The sequence below is a fragment of the Embiotoca jacksoni genome, unplaced genomic scaffold (assembly GCF_022577435.1).
Source record: "Embiotoca jacksoni isolate LCO1_2020_lvr unplaced genomic scaffold, fEmbJac1.0.p SCAF_2, whole genome shotgun sequence".
Taxonomy (NCBI): Eukaryota; Metazoa; Chordata; class Actinopteri; family Embiotocidae; genus Embiotoca; species Embiotoca jacksoni.
This window is the reverse complement of record NW_027185340.1, coordinates 15,454,076-15,477,170: the sequence shown is the minus strand read 5'-3', so window position 1 is coordinate 15,477,170 and position 23,095 is coordinate 15,454,076. Positions and strand designations below refer to the sequence as shown.

The 23,095-nt window shown below is 42.9% G+C and overlaps 2 protein-coding genes across 2 annotated transcripts in view; one reads left to right on the top strand and one right to left on the bottom strand.

Annotated features, from left to right (window-relative positions):
- LOC138201655 (carboxypeptidase O-like) overlaps positions 1 to 7,106 on the bottom strand; it is a 44,902-nt gene extending 37,796 nt beyond the window's left edge. The window contains exons 1-11 of the mRNA XM_069155272.1: positions 7,039 to 7,106; positions 6,725 to 6,788; positions 6,379 to 6,480; positions 5,433 to 5,543; positions 5,229 to 5,345; positions 4,996 to 5,089; positions 4,420 to 4,512; positions 3,883 to 3,992; positions 3,454 to 3,538; positions 3,270 to 3,350; positions 3,013 to 3,164 (exon numbers count right to left, since the gene is read on the bottom strand). Coding sequence (XP_069011373.1) covers positions 3,013 to 3,164; positions 3,270 to 3,350; positions 3,454 to 3,538; positions 3,883 to 3,992; positions 4,420 to 4,512; positions 4,996 to 5,089; positions 5,229 to 5,345; positions 5,433 to 5,543; positions 6,379 to 6,480; positions 6,725 to 6,788; positions 7,039 to 7,106 — 1,077 coding nt within the window. The remainder of the gene's footprint in view (positions 1 to 3,012; positions 3,165 to 3,269; positions 3,351 to 3,453; positions 3,539 to 3,882; positions 3,993 to 4,419; positions 4,513 to 4,995; positions 5,090 to 5,228; positions 5,346 to 5,432; positions 5,544 to 6,378; positions 6,481 to 6,724; positions 6,789 to 7,038) is intronic.
- A 785-nt stretch (positions 7,107 to 7,891) lies between these two features.
- Positions 7,892 to 11,977, top strand: LOC138200754 (melanoregulin-like). Its single transcript, XM_069153637.1, has 5 exons — positions 7,892 to 7,968; positions 8,075 to 8,330; positions 10,606 to 10,696; positions 11,397 to 11,563; positions 11,900 to 11,977. Exons 1-5 carry the CDS (start codon positions 7,892 to 7,894, stop codon positions 11,975 to 11,977), a joined length of 669 nt encoding a protein of 222 aa, XP_069009738.1.
- The last annotated feature ends 11,118 nt before the right edge of the window (positions 11,978 to 23,095 follow it).

Genomic DNA, 23,095 nt, shown 5'->3' with positions numbered 1-23,095 from the left:
TTTTGAAATATTGGTTTTACATTACACTACGTTACATTTCATTTAGCCGACGCTTTTATCCAAAGCGACTTACGATAAGTGCATTTCAACCATGAGGGTACAAAACCCAGAACAACAAGAATCAATTACTATAGCGATAGCAGCACAACTTGAGAGCTAGAAAGTTGTTGACTTGCGATAATTCACCTTATAGTCTGATTAGGTTTAACTCTTTGTTTTTAATGGAAATAAGTGATTCTTTCTTCCCTTAGAGGATCTTCGTGTAAATCATTGCAGTTTGACCGCTCAGATTTCTCTCACACTGCCATCCTGTACACGTTGTCCTGTATATTTTGACATGTGAATGTTTCATCGTCTCGCTGTAGGCGTTGTTCCTATCATCTGTTCCTCATTCACCTATTCCTTGTTGGTTGGGCTTCTCCTTCCTCTTTGACTCTCTTCCCCTATCTTTGTGATTTATACGTCCAACGGTGTGTTTTTCCCCTGCTACCTTGATGAGTGCTCAACCACACACACACGCACACGCACACACACACACACACACACACACACAAATAGATGGATGAACTAAACCAGCCAGACTTCACTGTGAATTATAATCACTTTCAATCCGTGTCTCTGAATCTGTGTGTGTGTGTGTGTGTGTGTGTGTGTGTGTGTGTGTGTGTGTGTGTGTGTGTGTGTGTGTGTGTGTCAGGAAGCTGTACTCTGCCTCACCAAGTCATGTGTGAGTATCTTTCATGAATGTAAGTGATGGCGTGGCGAAGAGTTTCTTCCCTGAAGGGTTGTATCTGAATGTGTGTATGTCAGTGTACCTACTTATTATTCCCTCCGTCCCCTGGTGTTTGACCCGTCTTTCTGTTCTGTCGAGGTTGGAATATAATTCTATTTCCACTGCTGCTCAAATACAAAGTGTGCGTGCACACACATACACATACACATACATATATATATATATATATATATATGTGTGTGTGTATATATATATATATATATATATATATACTCCTATCTACCTTTAGGCAACAGCCATCAGGGTGAGTGGTCCATCACTCACCCTCACATAAGGTATTCAACTGCACTGTGTCAATGTCACGTTGTCATTGGCCAAGTGTGTGTCTGTGTGTGTAAAAAAAAAAAAACGGTGGTCTGGCAGTCACTGAGGAAGCAGGAGAATACACTCTGGAAATATAAATCTCAGACAGCAAGAGAGGGAGGAAGAGGATGTTTGAGGGAAAACCTGTAAAACGAAACGTCTCAGCAAAAAGCTTGCAAGTAAATTTAAACATAAAGACTTTAATGTTGTTGGTTTTTTTGGTTGGTTTTTTTTTTTCAACCAACCAAAACATTTCAAATAGAAAGCCGAAATGTGTTTTCCGTGGCAGAAAAACAAAAGCTATTAAAAATAAAGAAAGAATTTACCATATTGAGTTTCAGGAAACAATGATGTAAATGATGACAACTCTCTGATCTGTGGCTGATTTCCATTGGTTCTACAGGTTGCAGCGTATTCCTCCCAATGCGTGGTTAGAATACCATTTTAAAAGCATCTGCGAAAGAAGTAGAAGTCTAATGCCACCTGAAATTGAATTACCAACTACGAATAATAAAGCTGCCCCCAAACTCCAGTCATTTCCTCGACGAACTGGTTGGTGGAGTGGATAACGTGTACAGTACAGCAAGTAATGAAACATAAGGTCCCGTTTAGAAACTAGGACGGATAAAAAAAAACAGATTCAGTAGTGCAACCTATGAATCACTGCAGTGCAAAAGAAACATATTAATGGTGAAAAACTACACAAACTGTGTAATGTTTAATTTCTTGGATGATCAAATAACCACATTTTCAAAGTCATTGATTGATATATATATTTTTCATGCTGTCTACATTTATGTTTTTTTTGTCCCCATGTATAACAGTGAATACTGCACTGACCCGGGACAGCGACAGGGATCTCTTTAATTTCTGAAATATCAATTTTCATGGCAATCTTGAAGTATTTCCTCACTGTTGCAACTTCAAAGCATTTTTTTTAGGATTTAAAAATGCACAGAGGCACATTTTTTTTATTTATTTTATTTCACTTTATTAATCCCCGAGGGGAAATTTGTTCGCTACAGCAGGGGGGCTCTCAGGGGGGAGCTGCTGCAACAGGCTGCCACGAGCGCGGCGCCAGGTAACCTGACCTGAGGTGCATGTTTTTGGATGATGGGAGGAAGCCAGAGAACCCGGAGAGAACCCACGCAAGCACAGGGAGAACATGCAAACTCCGCACAGAAAGGCCCAGGACCGGATTCGAACCCGGAACCTTTTTGCTGTGAGGCGACAATGCTAACCACTGCACCACCGTCAAAATGTGTTTCTCTGACCTGTGATGACTGATTCAACCTAATGTGAGAACGGAGAACAAACAGATGTGATGATAAAACAAGAATGGCAGAAGAGGTAACTATGATGTTATAAAAACTCCTTCAGCGAGCCTTGTTGGGATCGAGTGTGGTGTGTAAAATGAGGTGATGCTGCCACCTCCTGTGGAAAGCATGAACAATATGACCATCATGTCACTGAAAACAACTGATGTGCAGTCGGTCTCTTTTTTTAGGAAAAAAAAAAAAAAAAAAAAAAAAAAGAAGTTCTACGAATAGTCTAGTAATGTAGTAAACTATTATGTCTTGATGAACCCTAATGATGACTTTTTGCAACTGCCTCTGTCAGAAAGACAATATTATACTTATTATTATATAATATTATACCTTACAGATTGCAGTTGAATTGAATATTTCTGCTCTATGTAATGCTGTGTTGTGTTTTTGGATTGTGTTCCTGAAGCTAACGTCTGTCTCCATATGCCCAAACCAAAAAGTCCAAACACAGGCAAGCTGGCCCTCCACAATCAGAACCTGTACCATCTCCTTTTACCCACAAATGTCTCTCCCTACCTTTCCACCGTCTTATACCAACACCACTGTGGCGAGATACGCCGTTATAGCACAGCTCCAAATCATCATTACATTCCCAGAAACCGTGGCCGAGCCACCGTTAGGAAAGGTGCGGTTGTGGAAGGTCTTGTCATGAACATATGTGATGATGGAGAGAGCTCCTGCGAAGGCCTCCTCGCAGGCCGGCTGGATCTGCTCCTCTGGTAGCGAGTGGCCGAACTCGCCTGGAGGGTCACAGAGTGATACCAAGACATTACTGAGTTAAAAGCCAGAATGTTGTGTTTGACCCGATGACAACATAGAGCACGTTTTACTGCTGTCCAACTCACCTTTGTCCCTCAGCTCAAAGGTATAAGAGAAAGGGATGCCAATGAGACGAGCCCAGTCACGGCTGGAACCCGAGTTTGGATCTGAGGGTTGAAGAAGATAACAACATCTCTTTGGGACAAGAAGCGGGAAAGTAAAAGTCAATTCAAGTGTGTGTGTGTGTGTGTGTGTGTGTGTAAGTCTCACAGAGAATTTGTGGAGATGTTCCTACAGTGTAGCTCATTCCATGTAACTTCTTCATTTCTGCTGCGGCTGCCTCACCGACTGAAACCTGCACAGTTCACAAAGACTAAATACACAACTTTTCTTTGTCAGCTAAAAGACCACACTCTTCCAAGGCATTATGGTTCCTGTACAAAACATTATGACCGAGTAAGTGAGCGCACAGTGCGAGAGTAAAGAGGTGAAGAATACTTCATACGACATGGCTTGGCAGAGACTTTTTAGATACTTTAACATCTTTCAAAACAATGTCTTTCACTATGTAGTAAAACTTATTAAAAAAAAAAAAAACTCATTTGAAAATCCTCCAAGTAGATTTCTGACTTTTTTTTTGTCTTTCACCTGGCTACTTAATTTAATGGAATATAAATTCAGATAACGACAGACGCTCACCAGTTCTTTGTAGTTGGGTGCAGAAATGTGAGGGTGGCCGTACGGCAGGAGCAGCAGTTGTCCAGCGGAATGGATGGTGAGGAAACACAAAGTCTCACCAGCCAGCTCACCTGCAGATTCAGACAGATAAAAAACAAGTGATTGTTATCAAAATGGTATCGCGTTCACCTCTTAAAGGACCAGTGTGTAGGATTTAGGGGGACGTACTGGCAGAAAGGGAACATAATATTTCGTGCGCATGCTGCAAAGTGTGGATTTTGGAATCTTTATTACGAACCAGAATGTGCATTTCCTGAAGAAAACGCAGCGTGAATGCCGCGAAAGCTCGCTGAGGGCGAGAGAGGGAATCGGTTGCAATCGGCAACCTCACTGCTCGATGCCGCTAAATTTGACACGCTGCTCCTTTAAAGAATAGCAACACCTCCGTGACGACATCGGTCATGTCTTTACACGCATTACGTGAGCTTTCGACGTTCATGTTTTCGCGACGTGTTGTGATCGTTCTTCGTGTGATTTCATAGGAAGATAGAAAATTACCAACTAAGTCCATCACCGCTTTGGCCTCCGGCTCCGACCCGGCTGATTTCCCACAGTAGGTGTTTTCACAACTATCGAACGACACGCCGACCGCTGACGGAAGAAACAGCAAAGTTAGAGAACACGCTTTTTTTTTTTCAAATGAGTTTTTATAAATGTTTTTTTTTTAACTGTTATTTTACTGTTATTTTACTGCTTTTTATTATTTTATTATTATTTTATTGCTTTCCTGTATGCTGCTGTAGCGAAAAAAAATTCCCCTTGTGGATTAATAAAGTAACTACCTAACCTAACCTAACCTAACCTAACGCAGCTGTGGTCAAAACGAGATTACAGCTGTTTTTATGTGAAAGCGTGTAAGTGTCAGACAAGCTGGACAACATTTTGTCATACCGGTGTCAAAGTCACAAAGGTTTAACCCCCCCCAGCCCCCCACCTCCCCGAGCCCCGTTTTACTTCGACCGAATATGATAACACGTTACACACGAGTAACCGGTTTCCATGGTTTCACTGAAAAATGATGTGCACAGTTTGAAAGCGTAACGTGACGTTTGAAAGCGTAAGCGACTCTCTCACTTCCCCAGTTGGCGTTGAAGTTTCTGTTGAGGTCAACACCGTAGCAGGAGCTGCCTGGAGGAGGGAGGGAACGAGACTTTCTCCACAAACGAGCCTACGTGGAAACAACACACGGACGTCGGTTCGAGCGAGTTATAACAAAGCTGCGGAGTCAGTTGGAGTCTCATCTTTAACACGCGTGCTCGGCGCGCCGACGTGTCGTCACCGCGGTGCCCGTCGAGTTAAGGACTCACACTATCGTTGGCCCAGGTGAACATATATCCATCCACGTTGATCACAGGTGTAACGTAGATGTCAAGATTCTGCAGCATCTCTTCCACCTTCTTGTTGGTTTTATACAAGTCCAGAATCTAAGCGAAAGGGGGAGTTTAAAATACACGTCACGTTTGCTTCCTTTGGAATGCGCGAGCATATAGTTGAAGTGAGAGTACACGAACCTCTTTGACAAACCACTGGCAAAACGCAGGAGCGATCCACTCCCGAGCGTGGATACCACAGTCCACCCATATAACCTTCTTCTCTCTGCCCTCTGAGTGTCCTAGTCCCAACTGGAGATGAACAACAGATGACAATGTTGGGTGAGTGAAGGATTTAAAGGTGCCATACACAACTGCTGTGTCTGAATTTAATAACCCTAAAGAATGACACATCCTCAAACTGATTTGTGGATCAGATAATCACCCTTCGAAAGGGCAGGTACTGTAAAAACCCACCCTGAAACACTCTCCGTCTACCTGGATGTTTCTAGTGTTACTTCTTATGTGGTTTCCAATTTCCCACAAATACTAGACCCCCCCACACTCACATTCCCATCCGCGTAGTATAGAAATCACCTGGTCTTAATGTCTCTTGTGTGTTTAAAACAGTACTTGGTGAATTAAAAAAAAAGACAAGACTTTAAAGAAGACTGCTTTCTTTCTGATACGTTGCTTCAGGCTTTTGAGCTTCACAAAAATCTTCTCGAAAAAACAGACGAGACTCTTTTGCCCTCGTGCCAACCCACCTGTAAAACAACTTCTCATAACATCAGGAACACAATCTTAAAAAGTTGACCAAATACTAAAATCATAGCCCCCCCCCCCCCACCCCAGAGTTAAAATAGTTACACCACGGACTCCTGTTTTCATCTGTTGGAAAGGAGGAGACGTTTTATTCTACAGAAGCTTCGTATGGATTGCTCAGTCAATTATGTTGACCAGTAGCTAATTGCAGTAACAGTAGAATTTCAATGCGTCCTAAGCTGTGTCATTGTGACTAACAGAAAGTGTAACTTTGAACCCCTTCTTTAATAGTTAAAGGTTGGCACAAATCACTAGATGTCGCCGCACACCCTTATTGTTTTACTTTACCTCCACAACAGAGGCAGTAAAAGTGCCGAAATACCTTCAGCAGCGTCATGTGCCTTCCTTCGAAGGTGTGTCCATACACCACTGAGGAGACCAGTGCTGGGTTCCCTCCCTCCACATCTTCCATCCACCTGTATACCTGTAATTCAGGGTGATCGGCATGACAATTAGGTTCGATAATTGTGGTGAAAAGTTGCTTTGGCCGAGGTCTATCTGTAATCTCCAACGAATAAAGTGAAAGTTAAAGGGAAGAACAAGGTGCGTGAGATTTATTCGCAATAAAACATCCGGTGCTCCGGTGAGGTTTGCTGTTTGACATATTTCAGGGCAGGAACTAAACAAATTCCAGCTTTGAAACCTTCTACAGTGAAGAGCGCTCGTACCTCATCCATAGGGTGACATTTAGTGTAGTTGTAATTAGATGTCGATTCCGACATCTCGACTAAACTGAATGCAAAAAAAAAAAAAGATTGTAATTAATAAGAAAACATTTTTTTTGTTTGGATGTACACTGAGAACTACAGCACACCAAAGCAACATGTTTGTGTGTAATAAGAGACTTGGCCAATAAAAATGATTTTGATTGTTCACTTACAAAAACAATGTCAAACCTGATGTTGGCACCACAGGAAAAAAGTTAAACTGCTGAGCATTGACAAAAACAACAACTTTTGGTTTAACAGAAAACTTGACTCACCCGTGAGAAGTCTCTAATCTGCTGCATATCAGCACCAACAATCCTAACATCCAGGATTTAAGTGCCATGTTCTCTGTTGGCTCATTTACTCTTTCCCAGCTACTTCAATACCTAATTGATCTCTTCTCCCTGCAGGGACACTGCAGTCAGTCACTTCCAGTAACTTTTCAGCTCGGTGACCTTCAATCTCCAATCAACATGTGACCATTTTGACAAAACAGCATTTTCAGCCGTTTTTACCGGCCGACGCGGTTGTAAACACACGCCCGTCTTGAGGGAATATAAATGATAAATATTAGTTGCATATTAACTTTTATGCAGTGTCAATAAAGTTATATGACAGGTGACATCACAAGGGACAGTAGTGGGTAAGACAGTGCTGTTTTCATCCAAACACTCTGCTTTTTCCCCTGCAAGCATGAGAGGAAACGTTTGACACAACCAGATTAAAGACTTCCAATTTCCAAACAGCACGTCAGAGTAAAAACCCACATCTGTGCAGGCAGCGATGGAGCTAGAAAGTTGTGCCTCTGCAACCGCATTCTGCACCATCAGGAGTTGCTGAATAAATGTGCCATTCATTCCTAAACTGCTGTCTGTCTGTGTGTGTGTGTGTGGTGTTGTTGTTGTTGTGCCCGTTTCTTTTCACGTGGATAATGTAATTGACAGACAGCCTTCACTCAGGGCAAGGCCGGGGGGAGGAAGACCGTAACAAGTTAGGATGTCGCCTGAATTTGTACCGCTTTCAGTTTGGACATGATCTCGAGGATTCTGGAGGAAATCTGCGACCTTCTTGTGGGATATCATTGGAAAGCCTATTGAGTTTTTGTCCAGAACTTTTAGGAAGGCCCAAATGGGTGCCAAGTTGACCATCTGCTGTTGTCGCTACTATCTGAAACACAACAGAGAAGAGAAGGATGCTATTTTGCGGTGAGGCGCTCCACAAAAAGAAGTTCTGCCTTTAATCTTCAATCATTTACATCGAAGTCGACCGGAAGGGTTACAGATTCATAACATGCCGTGTCTTTCTCTGCAGTATGGGCGCCGCCACTACTTCCAGACAACAGCTACCCAGCGAGTCCAGCGACAGCGACACAGAAGAGGAGAGCCTTTTTGGGCCGCCGCCGCCGCCTTCCAGAAAGACGCCGCGGAAGAAGCGGGAAAGCCGGAGGAGCCCCGCGGATCCGTGGGCCTCCACGAACAGAGACGGAGGATCTCCCGTCAGACGAGGGTCGGACACAGAGTTACAGGCTTTCATCAGCATGAGAGACCGGGCTGACGAGGCCACAGAGGTAACGGAAAGCACGCTGCTCGTAACGCAAGGGGATACAAACATGCGTATTCACCAAAGCAGCAGCATATTTGCTCAAAGAAGACACATCACATGTTCCTAGATTTTGTTTTTAACGCTGAAAAAAGTAACAATTCACCTTGGTGTGTTTAACATACCAGAGAATGGATTTAAATCTAGGCACAGCACAGGATACTTTTTTTTTTTTTTTTTTTTAAAGTCCTTCATGGTTATAGCATTGTACATGAACGTTGAATGCTGTTGAGAATAAGTGACAATTTACTGTTAAACATAAAACATTTTTGCTTGTTGATGAAACCAAAAGTACGAGAAACAGAATACCACTGTAATCATTCAAGGTATTCATTTCATCTTTTTCATGGCACGTTCTCTGGTAACCAGCTGCAAACATATGTGACCCGCAACCGACATTTAGAAGAATTACACTAATTTGACAACATGTTTGCAGTCGACACAATTACAGTGAGTCAATAGAGCTTTAGTTCTTTATTTATCGGGAATCTGGCAAATGAACTAAGCTGAGACTTGACATTTACACCTGAACAAACATTTATAGTATTTTTTCGCGGCAAGATGATTTTAGAAAATCCACACTAGTGCTGGTGTCGGGTGGTGCTACTGTAATTCAGTAACTCAGGCTCTCGTCCACATCTGTTTCACTGGAGATCTCTTATGCAATAATCGAATACAGGCAGAAGACGTACAGAGTTGACTCTCAAAGAAACCTTTGATTCACTTGCATGTTGATTCACATCGGTAAATGAACTTGACCTAGATTCCAAAATAACCATATCAAAAGGATGACGTTAGAAGAAACTGACCCGATGCTCACATAATTATGAGGGAAAGGGAGCCAGAAGTTTGTCCCTGTGCTTAAATCTTGAATTACAAAATTAGGTTTAAAGAAAGCCTCAAATATACTGTATCATCTGGTTGGGATAACATAATAATTCAGAAGTTTAAAAAAAATATTAAAAAATTCTGTTTCTCATCAAGTATTACAGCCTTTTTTTTTTTTTTTAGGAGAGTTGTCAGTCAAATTAATTGAATTAGTTAATACTGTGGCTTTCCATAAACAACTGTTCAAGCAGATTTTTTTTTATCACAAAAACACACACACACACACACAAACACACACACACACAAACACACACACACACACACAAAGGTACAGTTGCTTCATCAATTCAAACTACACGACCAAACAACCCTGTGGGGGGGTGTCGAGGGAACTCAAGTGCATAAAGGTCTTCTCCTCAGATGTTTCTTCGTTCAAAATGGACAAGTCCCTCCATGTTCTGTGTCTATTCTCCGGGATTCATTTTGTGAGAGCAGAAAGGTGTTTTGAAACAGGAACGCCACTGAACTGTTGCTAACTTCAGTACCTCGCAGGACCCGCATCTATTAAATTAGAGTATATTGAACCATTTTATTTACTTTAATTGCTGTTTCTGTGACATGAGAACTGGACGAGTCCAACTCCGTGTCTCTCCGGAGGGATCGCACCGGGGTCATCTCTTTGAGGCTGGTTCCTCAAATGTTCGGGCTGCAGCTCAGTCCAACTCCGTGAGAGTTTGTTGAACATGTGACAGTGTTCATGATGAGAATAGCAGGCTGCAGGACACAGTGGGCACATTGTGTTAATAAATGAATTCCTTAATGGAGATTTAGGCCAACAGCTTGGCAGGCCAGTCAGAGAGAGTATTCACTGAACCGTTGCCTTCTTGTTGTGACACACTATCAGGCCAAACAAACTGACAATGGGTCGACATTAAAAGGCAATTAAGAACTGAGGGATAAACAAGGCCAGTAAATAAAGTAGGACATTTGTAGAATCTACAGCAGGGGTCTCCGACCTCTTTTTCCTGAGAGCTTCTCGTGTTCAGTGACATGTATTCACATAGCTGAGCTCCACCCAAACCAGCTGAATACGTTTCTTTAATGTGAAAAATAAGAAATGAATACTCAACACCCACATATACAACCAATACCGGTTGGAGACTCCTGATCTCCAGCTTCACTTGTGATCATTTTTCATGTTGAGTATCCACAGTAAAGTCTCTGCAACCTCGTCCATTTAACGGTTCATTTGAGTAAGGCTTTAAATTAGCAGTGTGGCAACGTTATCCAGTCAGTCTACCACTATTCCTTTTCCTTTTCACGTATGTTAGAAGGAACCGTTGTATAATTCTTACTCATACGTGCGTGTGTGTGTGTGTGTGTGTGTGTGTGTGTGTGTGTGTGTGTGCCGACAGGAATGGGAGAAGCTGAACTTTGACATCCACACGTTGCGCTATGCCAGACGAGAGGTCCGAGCCCGATGGAAGAAAGTTCTGCTGCGGCTCGGTGAAACACTTTGGTTCCTTTTCTTTTCGGTCCATTGCTGCTCCATTCAGTCTACCGATAGTAATTAGGACATCATGAAAGCACTCGGTCGGACATCAAAATGTGCCATAGGCACAGAGTGTATTCATTTCACAATAATGGCTCTAAAACGGAGAAGTCTAGTTTGCGAGCGGGTTGTTGAAGAAGGTCGAGGGTGGTTGGACGGGTCAAACTTGGGAATTTCCCCCACGAGGCTGCAGTTTGAGGCCCGTGAGAAAACAGAAATCCACATGGATTTATTTCAAGTGACACAAGTATGTAAACTTACGTAATGTATTTACCTTGTATAGTATACAGAACTGAACCAGAGTATGTCATGTCTGTATTTTAACCCAAACTACGCTCTTTTGCTGAACCCCATGGATTTAGTGCCTCAACCTAAAGCACGTCCATACGTCTGAGATGCCTGCAGGCTTTGACAAGGCAGCGCTGCTTGATGCCCTGAGATGATGAGGAGGAGTTGGACTCTCGCGTAACGTGAACGAAGGCCATTAGGGGGGAGAGGAAAAAAAAAACAAGGTCATCTCGCAAATTGGGGACAATATTGTGAAACTAATACATTTTGCGGGCGTGACCCCAAAAGTAGCCTTGACACATTTTGATGCGAGTTTGTGTTGAAAAATCGAACTCCTCCGTTGTTTTTCTCCTCGTCTCGCTGCAGGTTATCAGTGCGAGGTGGACGCCTTGCTGTGTGTGAACAAACAGAATCGCTTCGGTCGAGATGAAGAACATCTTAAAAAAGCTACTGAATTGTTGAAACAGCTGCTGGAACACACCTCTCTGTTCCCTCCTGGAACAGAACACCAGAACAGATACCTCTTTGTCATGGTATACACACACACACACACACACACACACACACACACACACACACACACACACACACATGTATCCCTTATACCAATGTCCAGTTAAGTGGAGGTTTCCCAGAATACTGCCATGATACGTTGATGCCGTTACGCCCGGTGGAACACGAAGCACCTCTTGTGTTTCGCATTAAAACTACTCTTCCGTCAGTTTGATGACCAGTTGTTGTCGTCTTTTATTTCACTTCCTTTTCGCTTCCTGTCTTCCATTTGATCTCTCCCCCCTTCTGTTGACATGGTCTCTTCCGACCATCATCACTCATTCCACTCCTCTGATGTTCCTCCGTGTTTCTCTCAGGATCGCCTGGTGTCACTCGACAGCGCCGACGACTTTGTCCGACTTGCCAAAGAAAAATACCCCAAGAAAGAAGGCTGAGAGACGACGGGCGCAGAGAAAAGGCTGAAGAACATATTTAAAATGCCGACTGACTCTGCACAAATAAATGTGACGCCATTTAACACATTTAACTGTGAAGGAAATTTAGTTTTAATTGCTAGTTATTGTTTATCCTGTCAACTGAATCAGATATATTTCATTGCGTCCTGGTTGGTTTTTTTAGAGGGTAAAAGTTGTAATGCTGTAAAAATATACATTTGTTTACATATAATGTATTTTTTAATTTATTCTTCTCTTTCTTAATCATTTTTTTTATATCTACTGCTATGCCACACGTGACTATTAACAAACTGATACATGTAGAGATACGAGGTAAAAACTAAGAAACCCTCAGCAACTCCAAAAAATGTTTTTGGCACAACACTAAATATTATTAAATGTCTCTTTCTTGCCACAAACATCTTAACGCTTTTGTCTGAGAGGGAAAAGTCTGTGTTACCTGTGATCTTGAGCTGTGTTTGCTGACATTGTGACTATTAAAATACATTTACTCATTATGCAATAGGCTCGTTTGTTCCACAAGGGGGCAGCATATAGTCATATTTCAGTGAATTAAGCTGGACGACAAACTTAACTTACTGGAACTTCTGCTTTGTAGGTGAATGTGACTCTTTCAGTCTATTTTACTGCCAGTTAAATCGATTTAAAGATCTTTCAGAGGCATTGAAAGAGTCAAAAGTTCTTTCTTCCCAAACGTTACAAGGAAGTGAAGATTCACCACTTTCTCTTCCAACAGTGATGTGGGATGCTGAGGAGTAAAGTTGTTCAGTAACATTTAAGATAGCCTGAAATGGGATTTCTTATACTTTGGAGTCAAATTAGCAGTGATTTAAGAAATTTTTTTTTTTTTTTTTTTTTTTTTTTTTAAAGAAGGTAAAAGTACAATGTACAATGTCAGTCATGCAATCTATCCATAGGACATTAAACTTCCCTTTCTTCATTTTCTGAACATCCCTTTTGAAAGATTTGATAAAGTCTCCTCCTGGCTTTAAGCCAAAAGTGTTTTTGAATGACTGTTAGTGGTAGCAACGAGCTCAACTGTATACGCACTCTCAAACACGCACCCATCTGGGACACGGCAACATCTCTCGGTTCAAAGAGTGTGAGGCAGTTTTCATGCAGTTGATGAGTGCTTTATGCAAAGCATACATTCATGCTTGCTTGCACTCCTGCACACAGAAAGAGAGATTTTACCCTGACCCAGATATTGTTCTCTCCAAGGCCCCTTCCCAAGCTTGGGAAACAGATGTGGAACTAAAAAAGAAAAAAGGCGGAGGGGAGGGGAGGGGGGATGAGATGCGGACCAGTGGTCTAGCAGCTTTCGAAAGACATTGTGCTGCCTGCACCTTTTTCTCATTAAACCACCGTGTGTGTGTGTGTGTGTGTGTGTGTGTGTGTGTGTGTGTGTGTGTGTGTGCGTGTGTGTGTGTGTGCATTATACATCGAGTAAAGCTGACATCACTCTTCAGACTTTCACTAAAATATTCCTCTCCATACACACACACACACACACACACACACACACACACACACACACACACACACACACACACACACACACGCACACGCACACACGATTGAAAGGGTGATTGTGTCACATGTTGGGGTGCAATATTTTAAGAAAAAAGACAAAGCTGTCCGACTGATTGCTTTATGTGCCCACTTAAAGTGTCAGCAGCTCACGGTACAGGTCCTCCAAAACACGGCTCGTCTGCTGTTTGTGTGCAAGACAACATCTGCCAAAGGCCACACACACACACACACACACACACACACACACACACACACACACACACACACACAGAGACACAGATGCAGTGTAAAGTGCTGAGCTGTGGTTTTCTCATCATAGCTTTGGGTATTCATAGCAAAGTCACGTCTGAATGAACCGTCTGTCCATCATGACTTCATTCTTTATCTTTATATCGTTATATATTTGTACCGTCGGGCTTATTGCGTCAGGAGAAGATCAATAGCACCTTTGTGTCTTTTTGTTGATTGTGAAGTTAATTAGGACGTTTTATCTGCTATGTTTGTACTTATAAAAATGGAGGTAAAAAAAAAAGAGAGTAAAAGTGTAACAACAATCAGATGGTCAGACTATGTATGGATCAAATTAATACATTTGTTGTTTCTTTCTTTTTGTTATGTTCTCCAAATCTCTTTTGTCAGTTGTGAAAGCGTTTGGTGAAAGAGTGATGTGGGGTTCTCCCCACATCACTCTTTCACCAAACGCTTTCAGTTTTGGTTTCCCTTAGTTGCACATCTTGTGCAACCTCTCGCCTTGAAAACAGACCTGGTTCTGACTGTACGCTGTCCTTCATTGAAGTATTACTTTTTTAGAAACTTAAACTATAATTCAGAGCTATGACTCATGAGGTCAGGACCTTTATGTTTATTTCAGGATACAGAGCACTTTGCTGTAGTGATTAATGGTTTAGATAGTTAAATGTCAAGAGTCTGTAATGATGAACTCTGCAGGGCCTTTTGGATTTAGAGGTCAGATGACTCAGAAGAATGAATCCGCTGACTGTATTAACACAAACCGAACACAGATGGGCCATTAGAGCAAGTAATTAATACGTACTTATACTCATCCTATTGGAGACTAAACATGGTTAAAATCAGTCATCTTTCAGGCTGTGTTTTGCATCAACACGTCTCAAGTCACCACACACTCGTGTGTGTGTGTGTGTGTGCGCGCGCGCAGCGACACAATTAAGAACCCGTGTTTTACTGCTGATACAATTATAGACACAGAGTGACAAAGAATCTGATAAAGTGAACCACAGTAAAAATCAAAATGCTTAACAAGTTTTTAGCCATCTCTTAAGACGGTGATGTTGGTTGATTGGTCGATATTGATATTTCCAAAATAAAACAAGCCTTAGCGGTGCTTTGGGTTTGGTGTTAATTAACAAATGCATGTTTAACAACTAAACGAAGATGGAATGTGTTCGGAGAGTAAATTGACAAATTGAAAACGTTTTGGTAGGGACACACAAAAAAAATGACATACTGGTGTCATTTTTGTTTTTCTATGATTAGATGGTTAATGAAAGTTAGAATAACCGCTGTCATCAAATGACGCACAATTAGATGTTTTCTCAAACAGATGAGTGAGATGCCACGTCAATATGATTTAAGCCAACACGTCACTTTGATATAACTTCATTCATTAGATTTGAATGGAGCCATTTCAAACTGTACTTATGACTTAACTTAATGTAACCAGAGTCCTGCCGCTTCCATTTATCTTTTCCTAGTTTTTACTTTGCCAGACAACATGCATCTTCTCAAAGCTTCCATTGTTTATCTCTGAGGGTGATTTATGATAAGACGGTGTTGATAGCAGTGTCACACCCATGCAGACAAACACACGCACACAAACACACCCAAACACGCACACACAAACACAGTAATCTGTTGCGGATGTTTAGAGAAGCGAGCAAATAAACCAGTCCGTGATGTGCTGACCTCTGTGACTCAAGACAGAAGGTCAGAAGTCAGAAGTCGACAGTCTGTTCAGGAAAGGCGACGTTATTGAGCTGCTTTCAAGTTAAACCCCCCCCCGATTCCAAGTTGAATATTGTCTATAAGAGAAAGCAGATTCAGGTTTAATGCTAATCTCTGCAATGGATGCACGAGGAAGCAAAATAAATCAGAAATTTCTTTATGAACTTTTCTCAGTTCTAAGATGCTGCTTAGGGTATACATTGTCTTATAATGCATCATCAGCACTGCATGAATTTAGGAGAGCCTGTGTTAAAAAAAAAAAAAACGGATCTTGGAAAGTAAATGGATTTGAAAAATTGAAATACTGCTTGCACATGAACAAATAAGGATGACGTGTTTCACAGACACCGCAGTCACGGAAAGCATGACGTGATACGGATATTACTTTCATTCTTAGTTCCTTAATTCAGGCAGAAAATAATGCAGAACAAACACACACAGAGACACACCCCAGATGGGTTGAGCAAGTCTCTGGGCAGGGCAGGGTGTGTACAGCATGTCTGTGGTCGAATCAGTGGTGGATCAGTAATTACACAAATCCACTGATGCTCTTGAAGTATCCTGATTTATTTCCCTCAAATCGAACACGATTGAAGGAGATAAAAAAGGGTGTCCGCTGAATTTGAAGATATGCACGCTTACATGTTGTCGCGATCATCGTTAATTCCTGTGACTGTATTGGCTGAAAATGTGACCGGAAAAGTGCTTTGCTACGGGGTGGTGTGTGTGTGTGTGTGTGTGTGTGTGTGTGTGTGTGTGTGTGTGTATGTGTGTGTGTGTGTGTGTGTGTGTGTGTGGGGAGGGGGGGGAATTACGTCCGACTATAAGAAACACACATTTATTCCCGGGTATTGGGCGGGTCGTCTGAGCTGGTAAAGTCCTTGTCAGAGCCAATAACCAGCATTAAGAAGGGAGTACATGATGCACCCAGATGCAGCTGCGTGGATGCGCGGTGCATGTATATCTTTATGTGTGTTAGAGCCTTCACTGATGTGGTTTTGGAAGTTAGAGTGATCTCACGCAGCCGTGAAGGCCATGCTCTCCCGCAACCCGCCACACACAATCTTCGACGCGTGGAGACTTGTTCATCCTCTCGTGTGTATACTGCACGTTTTCAACTGCTTTCCACTTGTGCCGTTACTCAATGACAGCGCAAATTTGGAAGTATCCCCGTCACAATAGCAACTGCGGTTAACTAGTTACAGCAGCGTGTACGGAAAGCGCTGCACACATAATAATCCCAGCTCGAATGGTTTCTATGGTTTTCAGATATAGGACGTCTCCCACTGGTTTGTGAATGGCCCTTCTGAAGCCTCCAGTTCGCTATTTCGGAGTCAGAATGAACCGTAACTGGACGAGCTGGGGAGGAGCGAGTGGAGGATCTGACTCCAATCTCCGAGGACACTACACCCGCCCACCCACAGCAGAAATCTGACTGCACCACAGGCCCGTCACTCAAACGGAAACGCCCCCAAACCGCTTTTTGAGGCCCAATACCTAATCAAATAAGGGATTATTCTCAGATGGACCGGCGGAAAGCTAATAAGGAGTCATTTCAGCGAATGACACGATAAAGACTTTTGGGGAAAAAATGCATTGACTTTGTATTTCATTAGAAGGTCAATGGGAGTCTATAGAGCAACAGCCTTTTTGGAGCCAGCCCCTAGCAGCCCTCAGAGGTATTGCACTTTAACGTAACTTCCGCATTGGCCTCACTTTTCAGACCCGGAAGTTACATCCACTTTAATATACAGTTTACGGGTATAACTCTTGCTGTTCTCTTGGAAGGCTCGACGGCAACAAAAAAGTGTGCAGGATTCAGTAGCTTCTAGCGGTGAGGTGGCAAATTGAAACCGACTGAATACCTGTCGCCTCCCCCTCACCCTCCCCCTCGAAGCATGGAGGAGAATCTACTCCTGTATCTGTCCACAAAACACGCAAAACACAGAAGGTCCTTTTGTCTGTTCTGGGCTACAGCCATTCTTAGTTGTAGGTGATTATTCACTAATGAAAACATAATTATGAATACTATATTCCACTTTCTGCCAAAACATCCTCCCACATCAAACAGACCGAACATTCTAATCTCCAACCTGAATTGTGAGGATCTACTTGACGAGGATCAAACGACGCGTGATGACCCTTATTTCAAGGTCCTGTTGAGGGGTAGAAAAGCGAGACGAAGCAAAAATACAAACACAAGAAAGTAGTAGTGAATAACGACCTCCGAGGCAGATTCTCTTCGTGATCCTCATCCCTCCGACCCCCCCAACCCACCCCACCCCCTCTCTTCTCTCCAGGGGGCAGACAGTGATTCATTCCCCATCACGGATCACCTGGCTGGGTTTTCTGTCAGCACTCATCTGATGTTCCCCCAAACTACCTGGCACGCGGGTCGTAACCACAAGACAGCTCCGTCCTGAAACACGCTCAGGCCCACCATTCCTCTGACATGAATCAGAGGCTTGGATCGGCGCGTTGTACCGACGGCACACAGACCGCGGCCGGAGGGACCTCCTTCGGTCGCAGGAGACATCTTGACTGTAAATGATGTCATGTAATGATGGTGCAGATGGAAGAGCAGCTCTGCTCGTGTTTATAAAGACACTGAAATACAAAGCGGGAAACATAGACACCAGGGCGCGCGCACACGGGGATACTGGCTGTGCAGCATAAACACATGGTGCTCATACCTTAAAATAGTCAGTCGAGTCCAGTGTTTAAGACATCACCACCGGATGCGCGTGCGTGCGTGCGTGTGTGCGCGTGTGTGTGCGCGCGTGCAACAGCTCTGGAATACTAATACAATTCTAATTATGATTCCATGATTCTATCTACCACAGGATCGTTCAGACCAGAACAGTGACTTCATTTTCTATGTCTGTCTCTTTAGCTGATTTTCCAACCAAATATATATATTTTTTTTGCACTTTTGATGTAGTGAATTCGAATAGTTGAATGAAAGCTGATGGAGGGAGTGAAGTACAGAAAAGTATAAACAAACCTTCCTGTGCTCAGTTTGAGCGTGTAATTTTGTCTCGTGTCACTTCTGTCAAGGTAATTAACTACCGGCGCGAAAGGTGAGCAAATTCATTTAGTCCAGTCGTCGCTCTTTAGAAAATATGTCGCAAAACGCGTGGTTTTCATTATTTTATTTTTTTTCTTTGAAAGGGCTCTGTTATTTCCTTAATCACCTGCGCATGGAAACTTTCAGCAGACAGGAGTACATCGAGCACTTCTTTGGGCCAAATTTCAGCAGTGGATTACAGCGAGGCGTATTTGGTACAGGGGTGAGAATCGACAGCACACAGACCCCAAGTGAACTTCATCATCATGAGGACATGTTATCCAGTATCGTGTTGATCGCTTTTCACAGACAGAGGACAACAACAATCGCCTAGATTCGTCCCGACTATTGCTCATAGCTTCAGTCGTGGTCAACGCCAATTGGTTTAAAGGCTGCTCCAAGAGTTTCAAAATGAACCCGAGGTCTTTGCCCATTAGGCTGCAATGACAGTAAATGATCCTCACTCTATTGTGAACGCTCATGTATCCATACAGTGGACTTGGGCCGGGTAATAACAAGCTTCAGCAACAGCGGTTAGTGCACAGAAATGTGCTCTATCTGACCCGGAGGTAGAGTGGGGGTATAAACCTGCCATCGGTCGACATTTTTCTCCCCTTCTGCTGTCTGCGTGTAAACGCTTTCAAAACTCTTGTCGCCGGGGGCGACGGCAACAACTTCGGAGTTAGCAAGCGACACGCGGGAAATGCTGTGCCCAAGTTTTGATGAAGGTTTGGACCGTGCAAATAAGGCACGCCTGCTTGGTTCTATTTAGTCTTATTCAGTTTAACCATGTAACTTCCAGGGCCGGCCTCCCCACGTGCAAATGTCCAACCAGAACACACTTCCAGCCAACACTGGTTTTGCAAAGGAACGTCACTGCATCTGGGCTCAGCATCGCCCAAGTCAACTTTGATTGGTTTAGAGAAATACAAACAAGCGATCGTTTTTTGTTGTTTTTTTTCCTTACGCTAGAATGATAAAAGGGTACAGCCTGAGCATTCTCCAGCGCTGCCACAGGGCGTTGGAGATAATAATTATAATGATAATAACTTTATTTCTATAGCACTTTTCAAAAACAAGTTACAAAGCTCTTTACATTAAAAAAAATAAAAATAAATACAGCATAAAATATAATGATAAAATACAACAGAAGTAAAACAGACAAAAAGCGGACAGTCAATCAATAAAATAAAATGCAGTCAACAAAAGGCAAGTCTAAAATAATGCGTTTTTAAGAGTGACTTAAAAGAAAACAGTTCTGTTAGCGTCCCTGATCAACTCTGGCAGGTCGTTCCATAACTGAGGGGCCCGAACAGAAAACGCCCGGTCACCTTCAGTTTTGTGTTTAGTTCGGGGTTTGGTCAGGAACGACCTACCAGAGGATCTCAGGTTGCATGTAGAGAGATGGGTGTGGCCGTGCGACACTTGATTTTGGCTAATGACAACAGCCCACGTTAACTTCCCCCGTGAAAGTTGGTGGCAAGCTGCTGAACAAAGTTTGATCATAATTATGGTCTCAAAGGAATGCCACGTTTACCTCAAGTCTTCTCAAACAGTTTTTCGCTGTTTGTACGTCTTCTTTTTTCCGCCTCTGTGCATTTGGACAAAAGCACTCAAAGACAAAGTTAAAAAGCCGCCACAGGGAAATTCTACACACACATTCTTGTTCTTCTCTTTCGGCTCGTATCCTAATTCTCATAACAGACACTGTCCGCGTTAGCTGAGGCCGGTATCGTAAAAACACCACGCAGACTGAGCAGTTTTCTTTCCACTCTTTGTAGCACCGTCTCCAATCATCACTAACAGCAATGAAATTATATAATTCGTTTTGAGACATGCTAACGGCTAAAAAAAAAAAAAAGACACTAAATCATCCACCACATGTTGAGGCCTGCAGGATTTTCATTTTTATCAAGTGTATATGCTACAAACTGGCTGCTGGTTACAGACACATAGTTATCTGCTTAATCGCTACATCAGCTAGATGTAGATGACTCTCTTGGCCAAACCATGATGCTTGTAAGATCTGTTCAAAGCTGCTCAGCATAAAGATGATTCATCTATCATGATGTCTGATCAAAGGTTCAATCATCTTTCTATCCTTACGTCACTCCTTTTAGTGTTTCAGCATGCCACAGCTCGAAAGAAATACTTTTAACTACATGCATCTTTAACAAATAATCTAGGTTTAGGAAGAATGTTATCATCATCGTTTCTCAGAACGTTGTGTCTTTATAATGCGATTTAAATCTGAAGTATTTAAGAATGCGTATTGTGTACCGTTTCTCAGCAGGAGCACAGGACCACGTTGAGTATTTCAAAAGTCAAATAAAGTTTTGTTTTTATCAGCAACAACGATGGGTGAAACGTTTCCTTAACCGCTATGTGCAATAATAACTACGAGATCCTTCCAGAGGACTCATTCTGACTATGACTGTTGAGCTAGCGCAGACAGATACACACACTGGTACACACACCTAATGCCTGAGGTGATTGTTGGCCGGTTTGTGTGTGTGTGTGTGTGTGTGTGTGTGTGTGTGTGTGTGTAAAGGCAGGGGGTGTATTTTTGCTCTGGGGATACTTCGATATGTATCTGCCTGACTCTGCAATCTCCACTCTCTGTGACTCACTGCACAGAAATCCACTGTGGTAGGTCCACACACACGCACACACACACACACACAGGCAGACACGACAAATACTGGGCTTCCACCATTATGAGCTCATTGAAAAACAGCTGCCATTCACTTAGAGGTCATATGAGGGGGAAAGCTTCACATGTCTAACTGCCTGCCTGTCTCCTTATCTGAGTCTATTTCTATGTATGACAATACACCCTGTCTTATCTCGGTCACACGTCCTCTTTTTAATCTTTTGGTTTATGAATACTCTGGTATGACCCCCCCCCCCCGCCTCCAGAAACGTCCCCTTGTGGAAGCCATTTTGTGGGTCGAGACTTCTGAGTTGAGGCCTCGCTCTTGACCGGACGACCCCGTGCTCCCCACCACCTCCACCTAAGCGATCCACCCACTGCGGCACTGCTCCAGGACGACTTGAGGCGGGTCACGCGACCAGAACTCAACTTCCAAGAGCTTAACCTGTGAGAGCGTGTATGCCCTGCAGCGCTCTATCAAACTCCATCACTTGTGATGGCTGTTTTGCAGTCTTGCTGCTTATGTCTACACATGCAGGTGCAATTCTTTGCCCCTCCTAGAGATTGTTTTCTTGCTCACAGTTGCCTGTACAACTCTCGCGTGTTGAATTCATGCACGAGTATTTACATCACTCGAACGGCAGTTAATGTCTCCACGTGTGTGTCTCTCGAGACATTAGGTATAAATCTGACACCATATATATCAAGGAACAAGCTCTAAATTAAGACAATATTGAATCTTCATTGATAACTGAAATATTGCCTCTTTCTTTTCATTGTTTCTATTTTTTAGTGACACAACACTGGCTTTGCCCAGAGCGCCTTTTGTCCTGGCAATGTTTCAATAAATAAAAATGTTTCGTGCGAGTGTTTTCTCAATTGTGGGCTTGTGTGAGTAGCCTATATGTGTGTGTGTGTGTGTGTGTGTGTGTGTGTGTGTGTGTGTGTGTGTGTGTGTGTGCATTATTCTTTGCCTGTATTTCAGTTGGCTCAGCATCCTATCTGACTCAAAAACTTTGCTCCTCCCTTCCCTCTGGGAGGAACACATTAGAGAGACACACACACACACACGCGCACACACACACGCGCACACACACACGCGCGCGCGCACACACACACACACACACACAGAGGTGGACCCATCAAAGCGAGGCTTTTCCCAGTGTGGTATGGTTAAATGATAGAGCATGAGCTCAGCAGCGGTTAGGCAGAGGAATGGAGGGCAAAGAGGAAAGTACAGCTGCTTGGACATGAAGGCAGAGAGCGACAGATACTAAAACCACACCTAGAAGACCATGAGGAGAACAAGAGATGAACAGATGCACATGGAAAAGAAGGCGCTCTTTCTTAATTTTGGTTCAACCAACAAACGCGTCTATCATGTGCAAACCTCATGACTGCTAATTTTAGATGGCCGACTCAAAGTTTTTCCTCCAGCTGAAAGCTCGTGTTGTGTTTTTTTAGAGCAGACTGACAATTTAGTACGCGTGTTGTGTTTTTTTATTCTCATCGAGCAGAAGACATATATCGCTTTAAGATGGAGGCTTGGAACCTGTGTGTGTCGTGAGGAGTGATGAGAAGCCGTAACATTTTGACACATCTAAAATGCCCTCTTTAACGTCCATAAATAATCCGTTTTCTTTCTTCTTCCTTTCTGTCTGTGCACACTCTCCTTCTCTTTCGTCTGTGTGAACTCAAGTCCATGTTGATGTAAGTCTTACGTATGTGAAACCCCCCACTAATGACCCACAGTGGGATCGCAGTGTTTAAGACAACACAGCGAGGGAGTCTTTGGTTTGTTTCTTCTGGCTATGATTCATAAACCTTTAGCATAAATGAACCATGACTGGCTCCAGGTCCC

Bases quoted from the DNA above. Each gene is read 5' to 3' on its own strand.
- LOC138200754 (XM_069153637.1), top strand. From the start codon at position 7,892: ATGGGTGCCAAGTTGACCATCTGCTGTTGTCGCTACTATCTGAAACAC. The intron at 8,331-10,605 runs GTAACGGAAAGC...GTGTGCCGACAG, and splicing joins GGGCTGACGAGGCCACAGAG to GAATGGGAGAAGCTGAACTT. The intron at 10,697-11,396 runs GTGAAACACTTT...GTCTCGCTGCAG, and splicing joins GAAAGTTCTGCTGCGGCTCG to GTTATCAGTGCGAGGTGGAC.